This window comes from Ipomoea nil, unplaced genomic scaffold (genome assembly GCF_001879475.1).
Source record: "Ipomoea nil cultivar Tokyo-kokei standard unplaced genomic scaffold, Asagao_1.1 scaffold2403, whole genome shotgun sequence".
NCBI classification, from domain to species: domain Eukaryota; kingdom Viridiplantae; phylum Streptophyta; class Magnoliopsida; order Solanales; family Convolvulaceae; genus Ipomoea; species Ipomoea nil.
This window is the reverse complement of record NW_017618831.1, coordinates 1,109,606-1,128,752: the sequence shown is the minus strand read 5'-3', so window position 1 is coordinate 1,128,752 and position 19,147 is coordinate 1,109,606. Positions and strand designations below refer to the sequence as shown.

The 19,147-nt window shown below is 34.1% G+C and overlaps 2 protein-coding genes across 2 annotated transcripts in view; one reads left to right on the top strand and one right to left on the bottom strand.

Annotated features, from left to right (window-relative positions):
• The window catches only part of LOC109152279 (TMV resistance protein N-like), a 47,367-nt gene extending 35,952 nt beyond the window's left edge, over positions 1 to 11,415 (top strand). The window contains exon 16 of the mRNA XM_019299873.1: positions 11,209 to 11,415. Coding sequence (XP_019155418.1) covers positions 11,209 to 11,312 — 104 coding nt within the window. The 3' untranslated portion in view covers positions 11,313 to 11,415. The remainder of the gene's footprint in view (positions 1 to 11,208) is intronic.
• LOC109152282 lies at positions 7,821 to 9,694 on the bottom strand. The gene is made up of 2 exons (XM_019299877.1): positions 8,151 to 9,694; positions 7,821 to 8,070 (listed from the first exon to the last, which is right to left on the bottom strand). Exons 1-2 carry the CDS (start codon positions 8,970 to 8,972, stop codon positions 7,936 to 7,938), a joined length of 957 nt encoding a protein of 318 aa, XP_019155422.1. The 5' UTR covers positions 8,973 to 9,694; the 3' UTR covers positions 7,821 to 7,935.
• Positions 11,416 to 19,147: the final 7,732 nt, after the last annotated feature.

Genomic DNA, 19,147 nt, shown 5'->3' with positions numbered 1-19,147 from the left:
TTCATTCACATTTTCACTATTATTAATACTTAATAGTGCATATTGCTTCAACACTATAATATAATCTTCATTTATATATTAATAATAATGAGATGAGATGTGTAATTTATAATGGATATTTTATTCAAATTACTTTATCAAATTGATTATGTTCATTATTTCACATTTTCACTATTATTAATAGTGCATATTGCTTCAACACCATAATATAATCTTCATTGATATAATAATAATGAGATGAGATGTGTAATTTATAATGGATCTTTTATTAAAATTATTTTATCAAATTGATTATGTTCATATTTTGTTATGAATATTTTTTATAATGTTTTGATGTGTTTTATAATTTTCTTATATCCAATATTATTTATGGCTATACTTTTGAAGTGTTTCATTTTTTTTCTAATTATCAATTTTGCTTTAATATTTTGCCCCCGCTGAAAAAAATTTCTGGGTCCGCCACTGGAGGTTGCCGATCCCTCCAAAGATCCGTAATTTCATATGGCGTTGCATGCGGGATGTTCTTCCTTTGCGCGAAAATCTCAGGACCAAACATGTATGGGTGGGCGGAGGCTGCCCTTTTTGCGCTCATGACCACGAAACTGTCGAAATCAGGAGATAGAGTTGAGAAGTGTGTGGTTAAGCATTGAGTTCATGGGAAGGAGAAGGTAAGCTATGAATATGCGTTTTGTGTTACACCGGAAAAAGAAGAAGCATCACTCCTTTTATAAGAGAAGGAGGAGGCAGTTATAACAGAATGAAAAGGAGCGAAAAGACAAAAAGACCCTTGGCGGTTAATTCTGTTAATCCTTCCTCAGCATCCTTGCTCAGCTCAGCCTTGTTCCATCTTTGCTTCGGCCTAGTTTATTTGACATTCTCCATCACCCCCCCGTAAGCTTGGAGTGTGGACATCACGAAGACCAAGCTTAAGTTGAAAAGCATCAAAAATTGGAGCTGGCAAAGTCTTTGTAAAACCATCAGCTAGTTGCTTGTGAGATGGAATAGGTAGCAGCTTTATCAACCCCTCATTAACCTTTTGTTTAACAATGTGACAATCGATCTCTATGTGCTTTGTTCGTTCATGAAAAACATGATTTTCCCCAATAGCCACTGCTGAATGATTGTCACAAAACAAAGCTGTGGGAACATCAAAAGTAACCTGCAAGTCTGCCAGGAGATAGTGTAGCCATTGAATCTCACAAACTGTTGATGCCAAGGCCCTATATTCAGCCTCTGAGGAGGACCTTGAGACAGTGGCCTGTTTTTTTGTCTTCCATGAGATTAGGTTGCTGCCAAGGTAAATACAATAGCCAGTGATGGATTTCCTAGACTCTGGACAATTTGCCCAATCAGAGTCTGAGAAGCCTAGCAGTCTTAGCTTGGACTCTTTCTGATAGTATAACCCCTTTCCTGGTGAACCCTTTAGGTATCTAAGGACCCTGTGTGCAGCAGTGAGGTGAGTGGAAGTGGGCTTATCAACAAATTGACTGAGTTGCTGAACAGAATGGGAAATGTCTGGCCTGGTATTAGTTAAATACAAAAGTTTACCAATCAACCTTCTGTAAATCTCAGGGCTGTCAAGGGGATCACCCTGTGTGCTAGTGAGCTTAATTCCTGTGGTGGCTGGACTCCTTGCTGGTTTAGCATCCAGGAACCCATTCTCCCTTAAAATGTCCAGAGTATACTTCATTTGAAACAAACTGACTCCATTAGCAGTTTTGCAAGCCTCAATGCCCAAGAAATAGTTCAGGCAGCCAAGGTCCTTGATTTTGAAGGATGTATCCAAGAATTGTTTTAGAGCATTGATCTGAGAAGGGTCATTCCCAGCTACCAAAATGTCATCAACATAAATGAGGAGAGCAGTGTAAGATCTACCTGAGGATTTTGTAAATAGTGAAGGGTCAGAAGTGGACTGAGAATAACCATTGTCAACCAAAGCCTTAGTCAACTTTGCATTCCACTGTCTACTGGCCTGCTTCAACCCATATAATGACCTTAGCAGCTTGCATACTTGCCTTGGTTTGTCACAGTGAAATCCAGGAGGCAACACCATATATACTTCTTCATCTAAATCACCATGAAGAAAGGCATTGTTTATATCCAATTGTTGAACATCCCATCCTCTTGCAATGGCTACAGCTAGGAAGGATCTGATTGTAGTCATTCTTGCAACAGGTGAGAAGGTCTCAGTGTAGTCTATTCCCATTTGTTGAGTGTATCCCTTGGCCACAAGTCTGGCTTTATACCTTTCTATTGAGCCATCTGCTTTATGCTTTATCTTGAAAACCCACTTGCATCCAATGGGAATTTTTCCAGCAGGTAAATCTGTCAATATCCAGGTTTCATTGGCAATTAAGGCCTCTATCTCAGTCTGCATAGCTTTCTTCCATGATTCATCCTTAACAGCTTCATTGTAAGAGTGTGGTTCATGAGCATTTAGGATGGATGAGGCACATAATCTGTGGCTCAGAGGTAAGTCATCAAATGAGATGACATTGTTTAGAGTGTGTGGAGAGGTTCTCTTTTGTGAGCTAGTCTGGGTCAGAGACTGACAGTAGTAGTCCTGAAGCCTTGTGGGGATGCTCCTTACTCTTTCTGATCTCCTAGGCTCAGGCTGATTAAGACTTTCTCTTTGAGGATATACTTCTATTTCATCCCCAAAACCACCAACTGAGTCTGTTGTGGGCCTATCTGCATTGGATGGCTCATGACTAGTTCTGGATTCAGTATGTTGTAGCTCTTCTGCATCCATGAAATCTTCCTCCACATCTGTTGTATATGTGAGATGGGGGCCATGTATATCAACATCTGCATCAACAGGGATCAATGGTAAGACTGGATCTATCCCTTGATTATGGAGGCTGTCTGATGTCCCATCCTTGAAAGGATACACTTTCTCATAAAAAACAACATCCCTGGAAATGAATGTACTTTTGTTAGCAATATCATATAGAACATATCCTTTTACATTAGCTGGAAATCCCAGAAATATGCATTTCCTTGCCCTTGGCATCATCTTATGCCTTCCTTGGGAAATGGTGCTACCAAAACACAAGCAGCCAAAACTCCTTAGAAGACTGTAATCCACAGCTTTATTATATAGAAGTTCATAGGGAGTTTTTCCTCCATTCACTTGTGTGGGCAATCTGTTAATCAGGTAAGATGCATGAAGAACACAATGTCCCCAAAAAACTAGGGGAACACCTGACTGGAACTTGAGGGCTCTTGCAACATTCAAAATGTGTTGGTGTTTTCTTTCTGCAGTCCCATTTTGCTGTGGTGTGTACACACATGATTTCTGGCGTACTATTCCTTTCTCATTAAAGAAGGAATCCATGGAAAATTCAGTCCCATTATCAGACCTTACTATTTTTACCTTAGCTGAGAATTGAGTATCAACATAAGAGCAGAAATTCTGGAATAGGCCTTTAACCTCTGACTTGTTTTTCATCAAGTGTATCCAAGTGAATCTAGTATGATCATCAACAATGGTTAAGAAATAATGCTCTTTCTTGAAAGATGCAGCAGCAAAAGGGCCCCAAACATCTAAATGAATAAGGTCAAAACATCTTTCAGCTCTTGTATTGCTAACAGGAAAAACTGATCTCTTTTGTTTGGCAAGATGACATATATCACAGACAAAATCAGTGTATTTATGAGATTGCACAAATTCAACACCACTAAGGTTCTGAATCTTATTAATGGGGTAGTGTCCCAACCTATTATGCCACATTTGCAAAGTAAAACTATTACATTGTTTTCCAGAGCTATCATGCTGTTTTATCTTGGCAGGAGGATGTTCAAGCAAGTAAAGTCCTCCCTTGGTCCTAGCAAAACCATCCATTATCCCATGTGTTCCCTGGATATCACAAGTGTTAGCATTCATGACAAGAGTGCATTCATTTTGTTTTGTCAACTTGGTGGCAGAAATTATGTTGAAAGTAAAGGAGGGAATGTAGAGAACATTTTTCAGCATCAAGTTAGGGAACAACTTGACTTCCCCCACATGTGAAACCTGTACATCTTCTCCATTTGGTAGCTTGACAAATATGTCAAGAGCTTTATGACAGTTCTCAAAGTATTCCAGAGAACATGTGATATGATCAGTTGCTCCTGAATCCAGGATCCATACATCTGAACAGTTCAAAACAGCATTAATATGGGATTTAGGAATAGACCTGCCTTCCTCAGAGTTATTAGGTATGGTGTTGAAATTTGGCTTCATTGCAGCCTTGTTCACTGTGATAGCTGCACTGGTAGAAGCTGGATTGACCTGAACTCCTTGAGTTTGCCCTTGTAAAAGGGAGACCAACTTTTGAAACTGATCAGGTGTCATCCCAATATCACTGACTTGGTTGACAGAGAAGTTCTGATTGTTCTGATTATCATGACTTTGCTTACCTCTTGATTTAAAACCAGGTATCCATCCAGGTGGATATCCATGCTTTTTAAAGCACTTATCCACAGTATGCCCATTCATTCCACAGTATGTACACTTTGCCACACTTTTTCCTCCAAAACTATTGAACTTCTTCTTATTGTTTCCATTAATCACAGCCACAACATTTTGCTCATCTGCTGTCTGATTCTGAATGGCATTAGATTGGACAATCTCTGAGGTTTTATAGTTACCTGAGCTGTTGATCTTCCTTTCTAATTTCAGAGCCATATTAAGGACCTTTTCCATACTTGGAAGAGGTTCCATCACCAGAACACCTGCTTTTATGGCCTCAAACTCATCACCTAGGCCTTCTAGGAATCTGATCACTTGATCATCTTCCCTGTCCTTCTTAATTTTGTTGATAATAGTACATTTGCATCTAGGTAAGCACTCACAGACAGGCAGAGGTCTCACAGCTCTCAATTGTTCCCAAAGTGCATTACATTTTGTAAAGTACTCATTAACTGAAGAGTTACCTTGCACATTCTTGTATATTTCATTCTGGATCTCAGCGATTTTGTGAGGATCTGCCTGGCTGTACCTCTTCTTCAAGGCATTCCAAATCTCTTCTGCTATTTCGAAATACAGCATGCTTTCAGCAATGGACGGATTAAGGGATCGAAGGATCCACGCACACACGATGTCATTACATCTTTTCCAAGTGCTATACCTCGGATCCATGTGAGCTGGACAGACAATCGATCCATCTACAAAACCGAACTTGTTCTTCACGCTCAAAGCGATCTTCATAGACCTACTCCAAGTCGCATAGTTCTGCTCAGATAGGGAAGGGGAAACTAGAATCGTGTTAGGATTCTCAGTCGCATGGAGATACATTGGATCATCAAGCTCGTCTACTCTGTGCACCGAGCTTTGGTTCACTGGAGCTTGACTGATCGGAGTTGAATTCCCTGCTGCGTTTCCAGTAGGGTTCGCTGGATTGGCATCTCGATCCATGATTACAGCGGCGGCGTAGCTATGAGGCCGCTCTGATACCATGTCGAAATCAGGAGATAGAGTTGAGAAGTGTGTGGTTAAGCATTGAGTTCATGGGAAGGAGAAGGTAAGCTATGAATATGCGTTTTGTGTTACACCGGAAAAAGAAGAAGCATCACTCCTTTTATAAGAGAAGGAGGAGGCAGTTATAACAGAATGAAAAGGAGCGAAAAGGCAAAAAGACCCTTGGCGGTTAATTCTGTTAATCCTTCCTCAGCATCCTTGCTCAGCTCAGCCTTGTTCCATCTTTGCTTCGGCCTAGTTTATTTGACATTCTCCATCACGCTTGATCATCTGTTCATGGATTGTCCAGTAGCTGTGCAACTATGGGGGAGTGCTTTTACCTTCAGCGACAATGGCTTGATTGCTACAATGACAACTATGTTTCGCACCAGTCCAGTGGGAGATCTTGTTGTTGCTGCGGCTAAACTGTGGGTAATCTGGAATGCTCGTAACGAGTTGGTATGGAAGAATGAAACGCCAGTCCTGGAGTCGATGCGTATGCATGTCCAGACGCTGGTTTCATCATGGGAGCAGCTTCGCAATGAGGTAACTTCTGTGTCTCATGCTACTGGAATGCGTAGCTCTGCTTGGGAACCTCCCCCTATTGGTTTTCTAAAATGTAATGTGGACGCAGCGACGTTTGATAATGGAGCGGGGTTTGGCGCTGTGGTACGAGATTCAAATGGTAAATTTATTGCTGCTTGCAGTGCACGGCTGGAGTGTGGGAATGATCCTTTCATGGCGGAATCTATGGCGGTGAAGGAAGTTTTAACTTGGATGAAATCACACCATTTTAATAATATTATGTTAGAATCAGATTGCTTAAATTTCTGTTCTGTTTTTAATTCTCGTACTCTGAACTCTTCTTATGTTGGTTTGGTCATTAAGCAATGTTGTAAGATTGCTACAGACATCGGGAACGTTTCTGTTCGCCATGTCAATAGGTCAGCGAATCATGTTGCTCATGTGCTAGCACGGGCGTCTGTTTCTTTGTCTGGCTTCGGGTCGTGGTTTGGTGTACCACCACCCTGTCTTTCGTTGTTGGTTGATTATTAATGAAGTACCTTATTACCTTTCAAAAAAAAAAATATTATTGCAGAAATGAGGGTGTGTATGCAGTTGTGATTGCAGCGCATCCACAAGAGCCCAACCAACTTGCATTTGGATTGACAAATGGGTCTGTTAAAGTTATTGAACCATTGGAATCAGGAGGGTGGGGGATATCTAGTAAGTATTTTATAATTTTTAATCATTTATATGAACACCTATCAAGTAACAAAAAGATAAAAATATTCTTGTAAATATCAATTACGTAATAACATTTTTAAAAACAACTTAATCCATAACACATTAGATGCTGAGTATTATATACATACATTTATATATACAAACATACATATATGCATACACACATGTATATATGAATGAATGAATTAATTTTCTTTTGGATAGAATAAACTATAATTTTTCTTAGCCTATTAAACAAAAAAAAAAGGGTTTATTAATGAATTTTTTTTTTCATATTTTGTGACAATTATATCTACATATTTAAAACTTGATGATTTAATATTAAATTTTCTCATCTTTTTTTTTTTTTTCAATAAAGTTCAATAGGTCAATGGTTCAATTACTGGTTATATACACTGACATGTTATGTTTTTTTTTTAATATGAACTAATTAAAAAATAAGTTCAAAATGATAAATATTACTCTATAAAATGATATATACACGAAATACACAAACTATGACTTTGACAATGCTAATAACAAGTTCATTCAACAATATCAAACCATTTTCAATTATTTTTCCTTTCTACGTTTAGTTTCTTGAGTTTTAAATTTTTATATTTTAAGACAAGAAAAATAGTAAATTGTGATTTTCAAAAGAGTTAATTACCAAAATGGTCCTCTGACTATCGCAAAATTACCAATTTAGTCTTCGACTATTTTTTTTACCTAAAAAAGTCCTCAACTATGCAAAAATTAACCAAAATGGTCCTCTGTTAGGTCAGCTGTTAAAAATTTGTTTAAGTCAAGGGCAATAGAGGAATTTCACTTTCATTGTTATTTTTCTCCTCTTATTTAGCCAATTGAAACCTAGCTTCACGCATTCTTCTTCCATTTGTTATTTCCTTCACGCATTCTTCTTCTGAATCTCCATTGGAGGACCACGCTTGGACTTCAACAACAAAATGGTGACAACATGCCAATGATAAAAGTCCAACACTGCCATACCACAAACTGATCCAACACTGTCATACAACAAATTGATCCAACACTGTCATACCAGTTGACAACATAAACTAATCCAACATTATCATCCAAAATGGTGACAACATAAGACTGTCAAAACAGCAAATTGTTACCAAAACAGCAACTATCATATTGTTACCAAAACAGCAAATTGTTTGCAAAAAGCTATCATACATACATAATAGTTTCCAAGAGCACTTAACTAACAACCTAATCTAGATCAACTGGAACTGCATCTGGAACTAAACTGCATCTAGATCAACTGGAACTGCATTTGGAACTACTGGAATGAATGCTGGATCTACTGGAACTGCATTTGGAACTACTGGAATGAGTGCTGGATCTACTGGAACTGCTGGGGCTGCATTATTTATTCTCTGCATTTTTGTAATGTTACTTTGTTAAACGAATACAATGTAAAACATAATATAATTTGTTAAAATAGTATGTAATTTACCTGAGGACACTTCCTACTATTATGGCCTATACACTTGCAGATTGAGCAATGAAGGGTAACATGCATTCTTGACATTTTCACTCCATCTTTGGTTAGTTCACCCGCAGATTTCTTCCTTAATTTTCTTGGTCTGCCAACCTTTTTTGTAAACAACGGAGGAAGTGGTGGCTCTCTATCCGTTTTTGGCCATTCTTGAGGCCCAGACATAGGGTGAATACAACCTGAGTATGCTTGTTTATAATTGTCAACAGTGTAGCATGAATGGACATAGTCATGTAGTGGAGCTTTTCCATACTTAACCCAAAGAGCACATATGGCATGCCTGCAAGGAATGCCAGTGAGATCCCACTTCCTACAGGAACATGTCCTAGCTCCAATGTCTATTTGGTGTTGTTCAGTAGCCCCCTTAACTTCAAACAATACATCTGTACTTTGATATGCCCAATACCCTCCTGCTTGTTTCTCATAAATAGAAATTTTCCTTGCTATGGATGGACATATTCTTCCTGACCACTTCATTGCATGCTTTCTACATTCAAATAACCTCAACATAATTTGTTTTCTCACAATCTCAAGACATTGTATTAGTGGGCAGTCTCTAGCATCCAATATCATAGCATTGAAGCTTTCACAAATATTATTGACAAGCACATCACAGTTAGCATTTGTGGAGAAATGAGATTTAGACCATTGTGAAGGATGCTTATCACCCAACCATTCAAAAGCTCCCTCATCTATGCACCTTTCTACAGTACTTGAACCCATCTCTACAAGCCTCCCAACACATATACATTCTAAGAAATCTATTCTTTCCTCCCTCATACTGTAAATCAGATAACTTTACCTCACATCTGGATCTTGGATTTGTTTTTTGTATCTCTAAACGGTAACTCCATATTCTGTTGAAGTTATCTTCAAGCTCACCCTTTATTTCACGCCTAGCAAAGTCCAATGCCTTATAGGCTTGCCTTTTACTTAAAGAATGGTGTTCATCAGTGCAGACTGCCTTTCTAAACTCACCCATCTTCCAATTACTATTTCCAGCAATTTTTGTTTTCCATCTCTTTGCAACTAAGGATGAAGTTATCAACTTGTTGTCACTCACCCATGGACAATTAACATGCTCATCATTGAAAACAGTCACCTTCCAAAAGGCTTCATCAGGATCTCTTCTACAGGTTGCTTGCCACTTACAATCACTTTGGGTACATACAGCTACACACCTAACCTTATCATTCTTCTTAAATTTCAGCTCCTTTCCATACTGTATTCCATATGTCTTTACTGCATTTTTGAAATCCTCTTTACCCATAAAAGCTCTACCAAGCCACAAAGGATTTGGCAACTCTGGAAGAGGAGGATTAGGCCTAATAGACACACCCAAATGTACATCAGTCCCTCTTTCCTCATCAGAAAAGTTAACCTCACTGTTACTAGGCCTTTTATTTCCCTCACCTGCATCATGTACCACTTCTAGGTTTCCCTCACCTGCATACTCTATTTCTGGATCTGTGTATTTAACAAATTCTTGATCATCAACTTGACCTTGCTCAATTTCATAGTCACTTCCTTCAAATTGGTCCAACTCAACTTCTGAACTGTAATTTTCTTCTTCCTCACTATCATTTTCTTCTTCCCTAATATCATTTTCTGGATCTACATTCTGATTTTCTTCTTCATAAATGTCATTTTCTGGTATTTCATATTCTGCAATCTGATTTTCATCTTCTCCCACCACCCCTACAATAACCCAAATCTCTAGTACCTTAGGTCTCACAATAGAGTTAACCAAGCTCCAAGCATCCAAATCTAAAATTAACTCTACCAATCCAATATCACTCTTAGAAAAACATCTACATCCATCTATCTTATATCCCAACTGTTGAACTTTCTCCCATAAAGTCATTATTCCCCACTCATCATAATCCATGTTAGAAAACCACTTAACAGTTCCTCCAACATACTTAGGTGGGTTGCCTACTTCTATCCTACCACCATGCCTTAGTTTAAGATTGAAAGTAGTGTTCTCTTGACCACCTGGTATATAAAATGCACTTTAATAACTTCAACACAACTTTATAAATTCCAAACATCCAATAAATTAAAAAAAAAAAAAAAACATAGTATGCTTGTTTATACAGACAATATTCAAAAAGCATATATAATGGTGGTCCCCATACTGGTTTCGTTTGCAGCAAAAACAAACTATATATTTTGCAGTGGTCCCCATGTATATACATTGATTTCCCCATGCAGACTCAAACCAATGCAGTGTCCCCATGTGCTTTAAACATTACAGACATTATTCAACTCAAACCAATGCTTTAAACACATCTTTATATACATTATTGCAGCATACATAGCGACATATCTGATCATTGCAGTCAAAAAGCCAAAATGCAGCCTATAACAACAACGTATCTGAACATAATCATACACATTACCCTACCCATTACCCAAAAAAGTCTGCGTCAAAAGCAGTACACAAACAGAAATAAAATTTCAACCACTTACTTGGTGCAGGGTGTGCGCGAATCCCACTCCCAGGTTGCATCTTGCTGGGAGACCTCTCGAACCTCTCTTATTTCGAATCTGTTGGGATTTAGGTAGCGGTACGTAGCGAACCCACTCTCTCGAACCAGTCTGATGCGCTCTCGCTCTCAATGCCGAACCCTAACCTTCGAATCAGAGTTTAGAATTAAGAATTTGGATTAAATATCGTGGGCAGCCCGAGCTGACCGACTAGCATCCTAAAATTCCTTTATTACCCTTCAATTTAACGGACGTTACAAGCTTATTTTGACAGAGGACCATTTTGGTTAACTTTTACATAGTTGAGGACTTTATTAGGTAAAAAAAATAGTCGAGGACCAAATTGGTAATTTTACAATAGTCAGAGGACCATTTTGGTAATTAACTCTTTTCAAAAGAACAACAGTAAACAGATTACACATTTTTATGGTCTAATTATGATTTTGAGACCGCATTTTGCATGTGTGTATACATTTTGACCAACTAAACTAAAATTTGTTTTCAAAATATTGAATATATGTTAAAGGGGAAGAAGGTGAAGATGAGGAAATGGGTGATGAAGAAGCTGCCCACCAATTGGAACGTAGAAAGAAGGCCCGTCTTGATAAGGGCAAGGCTCCGATTATTTAATTTCCCATTCATCAAGAAAGATCTTTTAAATTTGTTCTTCTTGATTTCTGCTTGAGGATTTGAATTAAATGTGTCTATGAATATTTGATGATTGATATGCTTAGACATAATTACTTGTGAGGAAGACTTTATATATTTAAAGTGCTCAATGAATGACCATTTGGATGTTTTGAGATTTTAAGTTGATGTGAGTTGAACTATATGGGATTTGCTATGTATTGCCATCTTCCTTCAAAACCTCACATATGGGAATCACATGAGACTGTCTGTTCGAGCATTGGGCCATCATGCTCTGTTGCAAACAATATAAATTTCTTACAATACTCTTCAAAAAAATATATAGTCTAAAATTAAATTTATATGTATATAAGCGTCAAATATGTCATTAAACTCCACACAATAAATTACAATTGAATTCCTAAACTAACCAATTTTATGTCATTAGTCTAATTTGCATGTTTTTTCGATTTCTAACAGGTCACTCTAAATTTAAAATATTTTTTAAAAATAATTATTTTAAATAACTATTTAAAAGTTAAAAAAAAAAAAAAAAAAAAAAAAAAAAAAAAAAAAAAAAAACCTCTCCGATAACTAAGAGCAGTAATTTTTCCTATGTCACTTTTGGACCAAAATCTCGATAATGAATATTTGATCGAAAAGTATTCATAGATCCTAAGTCAATCCCTAAAAGATTGTTGTGGTCAATAAATTATTATAATCTCATATTTGATATTTTAGGATGTTGAATCCGTCTCCAAATATGACCAATGCAACACTATTGTTTCATAATTGGACACTATGGACAAGAGTTCACTTTGTAAGGTGGGCCCATCATAATTCCCATACTAAGGGAAGGGGGGGTGTATTCGGCAAATTATGTTGTGCATCCGTATGCACAATGCATGGTGCATACGGATGCAAAAACGACGTCGTTTTAAATCAAAACACGCGTCCTACTTTAAAAAAAAATCAGTTTCGATTCCCAACAACAATATTATGTTATTCATTTTTTAGTTCACTATTCTGGATTTTTAATTATGCAATTCTGGATGTATAGTTATATAATTCTGAATGTGTAGTTATGAAGTTATGGATGTGTAGTACAATTATGCAATTCTGGATGTATAGTTATGAAGTTATGGATGTGTAGTTATGCAATTCTGGATTTATAGTTATGAAATTATAGATGTGTAGTTATGTTATTCTGGATGAATATAGTTATGAAATTATGGATTTGTAGTTATGCAATTCTAATTTTTTTTTTTTTTAAGTTAGACGTCAAAACGACGTCGTTTTTGCATCCGGATGCACCATGCATGGTGCATATGGATGCACAGCATAACGATTGAGTGTATTTAATCATGACTTTTATAGAATTTTAAAAACTTTTAAAATGATAGATTTTAATAAACTTTGATAGTCTTTCATAGAGTCGTTCAAATCTTTTTAAAACTTTATAAGACTCTATAAAAGTCTATATAAAAACATTCATAGACTTTTATCAACTTTTTATTTTAAAAAGTCTACAAAAGTCATTGAAATTCTGAATTAAATACATCCTTACAAACTTTCAATGATTTTGATACTTATTATTTATATAATTTTCTTACAAAACATTTATAATATATCATAAAATTCTTCACCCACATCAACATTCTCAACATTATTATCTTTTTCCATAGTATGCTGAGACTTATATGCTAATTACTTATTCTTCAAAAAAAATGATAATTACTTATATATATTATTAATAAACATCAACAAAAAAAAACTATTTTATTATAAATTCATAACAATATTGAACAATAACATTTATAATAAAAGAATTAATAAAATAAAATATTTAAAAATATAATTACAAGTTACATAAAATAAAAAAATAAAACTCTAATATTAATAATATATATATATATATATATATATATATATATATATATATATATATATATAATTATACTTGATATATTGCTAGGCATCACACAAAGTATTATTATTTGCAATAGCAATTTGAGACTGCGAATAACAACAAGGTGCTACTGTTTGCAACCCCAAATTGTTGTTGCGAACAGTGGTTCGCTATTCGTAGTAACATGTTGCTAAAAAATGAAAAATATATATTACGAATATAAACATAAAAAGAATAAAAATCAAAATATATAAGTATTTATATGAATATTATGAAACATATACTAAAATTTGACAATGAAAATTTTATTTTGTTCATGTATTTAGGGAGAATTAGAGAAAGTTAGGGATAACAAATTCATAGAAAAAATAAAAAATCACATAAGCAAGCACTAATGAAGTAAAAATAATATTATTTCAATTTTTTTTTTTTTTTACATCAGAGGGGAGGGGGAAGAGAGCTAGTTAGCATCGCTACTAGCCCACATCGCACGAAGGCGATCTTTGCCAATAATTTCCTCAATGCCAGGGGGGGCACCAACCAAGATCCTTCTAGTTTCCATTGAGATTCACAGCCATATTTGTCAAGGCATCAGCACTTTCGTTTTGCTTCATGTGTATGTTCCTTAAAGACACACTCCAGTTTCTGGCTAGCCGCATTTTGATGTTCTCAATATGTTCATTGATAGGTCCTCTCAAGGGAGAGTTTTCCATGATCCACTTCACGACAGTTTCCGCGTCTGATTGGACTTCAAGATCCCTAATGCCTTTTACCCAAGCCCACTGAAGGCCTTTGAGAATAGCTTGAGCTTCTACAATAATGGCCGCATCTGCAAAATTTGTTTTCCCGCAGAAGTCGCCCATCCATTCTCCATCTGTACGTCTGTGAATTCCTCCAACACCTGCCCTTAGGGAAGTTGGTTTTACACTCGCATCAACATTTAGAGTACGTCCAGTTGTAAAGTTTAGGATGGAGAGAAAAATTATTAGAGTTTAGGTATGAGAAAAATATAGGATAATGAAGAAAAAATAATTTCATTGAATTTAGATAGGTTTATAATGTTTAAATAGGGAGAAAAAATAGAGTTTAAATAGAGAGATAAAACATTCATTAGAAAGAAAATTTTGAAATCTTGGGATTGATGGTTGGATTTCAACTATTTATATTTGAGAAGGAAAAGTCTACAAAAGTTCATAACTTTTTGAATACCACATGACTTTTAAAGACTCTTTAAAAATCATAATCGAATACCACACGACTTTTAAGACTTATTAAAAATTTTGATTGAATACAGCCTGACTTTTAAAGACTCTCTAAAAGTTTGAATTGAATACCTCCAAACTTTTAAAGTTTCATAAAAGTCTTTAAAACTCTTTGAAAGTCATGATTGAATACACTCCCTTAATTTACAATTCAAATTATAAACATTCAATATGTAAATTGTAAATACGTAGTATTTAATATATAAATTGTGAACATTCTGTAAATTGTGTATTTTAGAATCAGATTCACCTAGTAAAATAGACCCGAGTCCACAGAATAATTTGCTAGGATGATGGTGCACAACGAAATGTGAGATGTGAAGAGAAATTTTAGGGGTTAATATTGTAATTGTCATTTAAGAGGCCCCCCACACCCCAACCCGACAGAGCATGTGGGAGGATGTAAATCACAGTGACTCAATGGGTTAGTAGGCAGGGCCAAATGCCGCCGACCCGACAGAGCATGTGGGCAGGGCCAAATGCCGGTGCGCACAAGGAATCTGCCCACTTTAGATATAATTCCTACACTGCCGTCGCCGAGGTTTGAATGTTGGTCTCTTACCCTAAATATTACTCACTAAACCATTGAGCTAAGCCTATGCGGGTGGATATTTTATATTCTCTAATTTCGATTAGTGGATCCAACTCATATATATAATTATAAATTATTGCCTCATTTCTAATTTCTAAATTCAATGCCATTGACGGAGAGACAGCATGCGTATGTCGGGATATGCAAATTGGATATTCCATAGTGGAATTTCCGTCTTTCCAAAAATCAATTGTCTTATTTTATTATAACTTTGCGTATTTGGTAGGATGGAATTGTAAGTCTACTCTTCTCAAATTTTATAAAATTACAATTTCATGATTTAATTGGAGGAAATTGTAATTTTTTTCAATCATAAAATTGTAATTCTTAAGAGTTAGGATGTCTTAAAAATCACAATTCTATAATTTTTGAAATTATAATTTCAAGGTATGTAAATTATTATTATTATCACTATTGGAAATTATAAAATTTCCGACCACCTGAAAGTAATCTTAAATCAAATCGAAAGCAAAAAGTGGTCGGAAATAGCAACAAAGGTTTTTCCGGATACCAAAAGTGGTCGGAACAAGACTTTCGACTTGATTTAAGATCATTTTCAGGTGGTCGAAAATTTCATAATTTCCAGTAATGTATTATTATTATTATTATTATTATTATTATTATTATTATTATTATTATTATTATTATTATTATTATTATTATTATTATAAAACGACATTTTTGTCTTTATACATTTCATCCTTTTCAATTCTAATTATTCTATTTTCGTCTTTTTAATTCTCTAATTTCAACCAAACACTTTGTAAACTAATTGATGGAATATTCTTCCTTTAATTTACAAGAACTACCGACAACCTGACACGACTTAATATATATTGGACATATGTATAATAGATCTTACCAAATCACTAATACTACTTTCTACTGGTTCCCATTTTAGACCAATCATTTTTAGGAGTTTTTATGTTTTAAAATCTATCTTACCAAATCACTAAAACTAATTTTCAAAAAAAAATAAAAAAAATCATTAAAACTACTTTCAATTGGTTCCCATTTTAGACCAATCATTTTTAGAAGTTTCTATTTTTTAAAATTTATCTTACCAAATCACTAACTAGTTCCCATTTTAGACCAAATCACTAATACTACTTTGTCCTTAAGATTTGACACTAGGTGATCAAATACTTGAATCTCAGGAATTTCATCTTCTCTCTAATTGTTTTCAAAATTCTGAATCTTTGCTTTATTTTATTTATTTTATGCAAATCAATCATCTAAACAATTGTTAGAATTAGCTCTAATGAATAAATTAGAAACTAGTGCTTGATACAACCACTTCTCTGTTGGATCGATAACTCGTACTCCGAGTATTATTTGTTTGCAAACATACTACGCATCACTTAACGTTTCTTTTCACATTCACTTATGATACATGCTGAGGAAATATTATTATTTTATTATTATTACATTACATAGTTTAGATATTGAAAAGTTACTAAATAATTGTTTAGAAATTACTAAATAGTTAACTTATTACTCTTAGTATTCGAATTAGTTGAGGTAGATTAATTATTTATAAACTACCAAATAACTTTTTTATTTTAAGAACTTTTGTAATCAACCCTATAAAAGGTAGTGTTTTTTGGAATAATAATTGAACAAGCAGAAATTCAATCAAAAAAAGGTTCTAAAACAGTTACTACCAAATAACTTTTTTAGTTTAAGAACTTTTGTAATCAACCCTATAAAAGGTAGTGTTTTTTGGAATAATAATTGAACAAGCAAAAATTCAATTCAAAAAAGGTTCTAAAACAGTTTTGGGTTTTAAGTAAATTCATTTTTTTTTCTTTTCCTATTCCAACTATTATTCTTTCTTTCTTTTTCCTTATGTTAAAAAAACATAGAAACTTGAATGACATGTACAAATCTCAAAATCAACATACTAACTCTAAGTTTCAGAAAATTTTACAAAATTATCAAAATTACCGTTTTTATCATCCTCGATCAACCAACATGTATATGCTCAACTAATTAGTCAACTCAACGCAACTACTCCCGTAGCTTAGTTTGTTGTATGTTCATAACTTCATATATATGCTCTTTCGAATCTTCATTCTAATTAGTTCCCTGCTATATGTTCTAGAGGAACACAAATTCCGACCATATCAAAAAAGAAAAGAAAATGTAATCGCATTCTCATAATTATGATAATATATTTGAATACACTTATTAATGTATTCGTTGATAACTAATAGTGCACACATGCGAATGCAATATATATCTAGATGCACTGTTAATTATATGTGGATTTTACCATATTAAGTGTTTTCAAAAAAAAATTATTTTTATTTGCACTTATAATTCTTAAAATATTTAAAGAATGAAAATAATTATTTTTGTGACTAATCAAAAGTTAATTTTACAATCCATCAATATTTGTATTATAATTTATGAATTAAAAATTTAATTTTAATTTCTCACATGTAAATAATAAATAAAATTATTTTTAAATTATATTTTAAATTGAGTGACCTGTTAGAAAAGGGAAAATCTGTAAATTGGACAAATTGTTTGAAATGGGTTAGTTTAGGGACTTAATTGTTGTTTTTTTGAGTTCAATGGCCTAATTGCATTATTGTGTATGGTTCGATGACCTATTTGACCCTTATTCCTTATTATTATTATTAAATTATTATTATTACTATTATTTTTATTGTTATTACTATTAAATTATTATTATGATTGTTAGGTTATTAATATTATTGTTAAATTATTATTGTTATTATTTCATCATCCTTATGCATACAAATTTGTTGTTGTTCTAATGTACAAATGCTCTATAGGAATTAGGATTATTGTATTTAATAAAATTAGAAAAACTGAATAAATAGAGAAATGGAAAACTAGAAGAATGGAGAAATGAAAAACTGGAGAATGGAGAAGGAAGAATGGGAAACTGAAAATGGAAAAACAAAGAGATGAATTAAACGACCCCTTAGTATTTTTTTTTTTTTTATGTTTTTGTATTTTTACTTTCGTCCTAACTTTAATAAAAAATCTGAACATATAGCAAAGATTTTACTCTAATATGGGTCTATAGTATATAAATTATGAATATACTGTATAGAAATTATGGATATAAAATCGTGCCCACCTTGCAAGGTGGGCACGTGCTCACAACATAACATTCCCTTAAATGAAGGAGTGACCATGAATTTTGGTACTAAAATAATAGTCTTGGATGAAAATTGGTATTAAAATAGTAGTCGTGAATAAAAATTTGTAGGAATTAAACGTGGATAGATCAAAACTGTCATTTTGCTAATACATGTGAGATTAAAATTGTATTTATTCGAATATTAATGAAACGATCACGCATTCCTTATCATCAACATAGAAACACATTATAAAGTTTTTCTTTATTATACCGCATAAAATAAGCCTTTCATATTTCCAATAAATTCCATCAAATTTAATTGTTAGCCAATAAAATGTGTTAAACGTACGCCATACATATATACATACATTCTTCCAAAAGGTTGAACCCCCATCCTAAGGGCCCCCACACTCCGACCCGACAGAGCATTTGGAATGATGTAAATCATGGTAACTCAACTGAACATGAACCACAAAGGCTAGACCTTTGCTCACTGCGCACAAGGGCACTTTGAGAGGTAGCTCCCACACTGCTACATATATACATACATAAATATGTCTCTAAAGGAGTAACTACATAAAATATGTCTCTAAAGGAGTAACTACAAATAAATCACTAATAATTAATTTTTAGTTTTTATACATTATTTAGAACAATTTATAAATAATTAGTAGTTTATAAGGTAGGTATTGGATTATACGATAACAAATTCTTAAGAGAAAACTAAAACCAATCTCAACTTTACATTTGAAAAAGTATAATGCACCAAATCAGATTTAAAAAAATACGGTAATATTTTCGTAATTATCATAAATTTTATTATGCAAACTTAAACATCAAAATTGATAATTTTTAAGACTTTTCTATATTTCTACATTTAGTATTGACATTTTAAGTGAAGCAGAGTATAATTCTCTTACTGCTACTTCTCCTACTAGTACTACTACTGCTACTGCT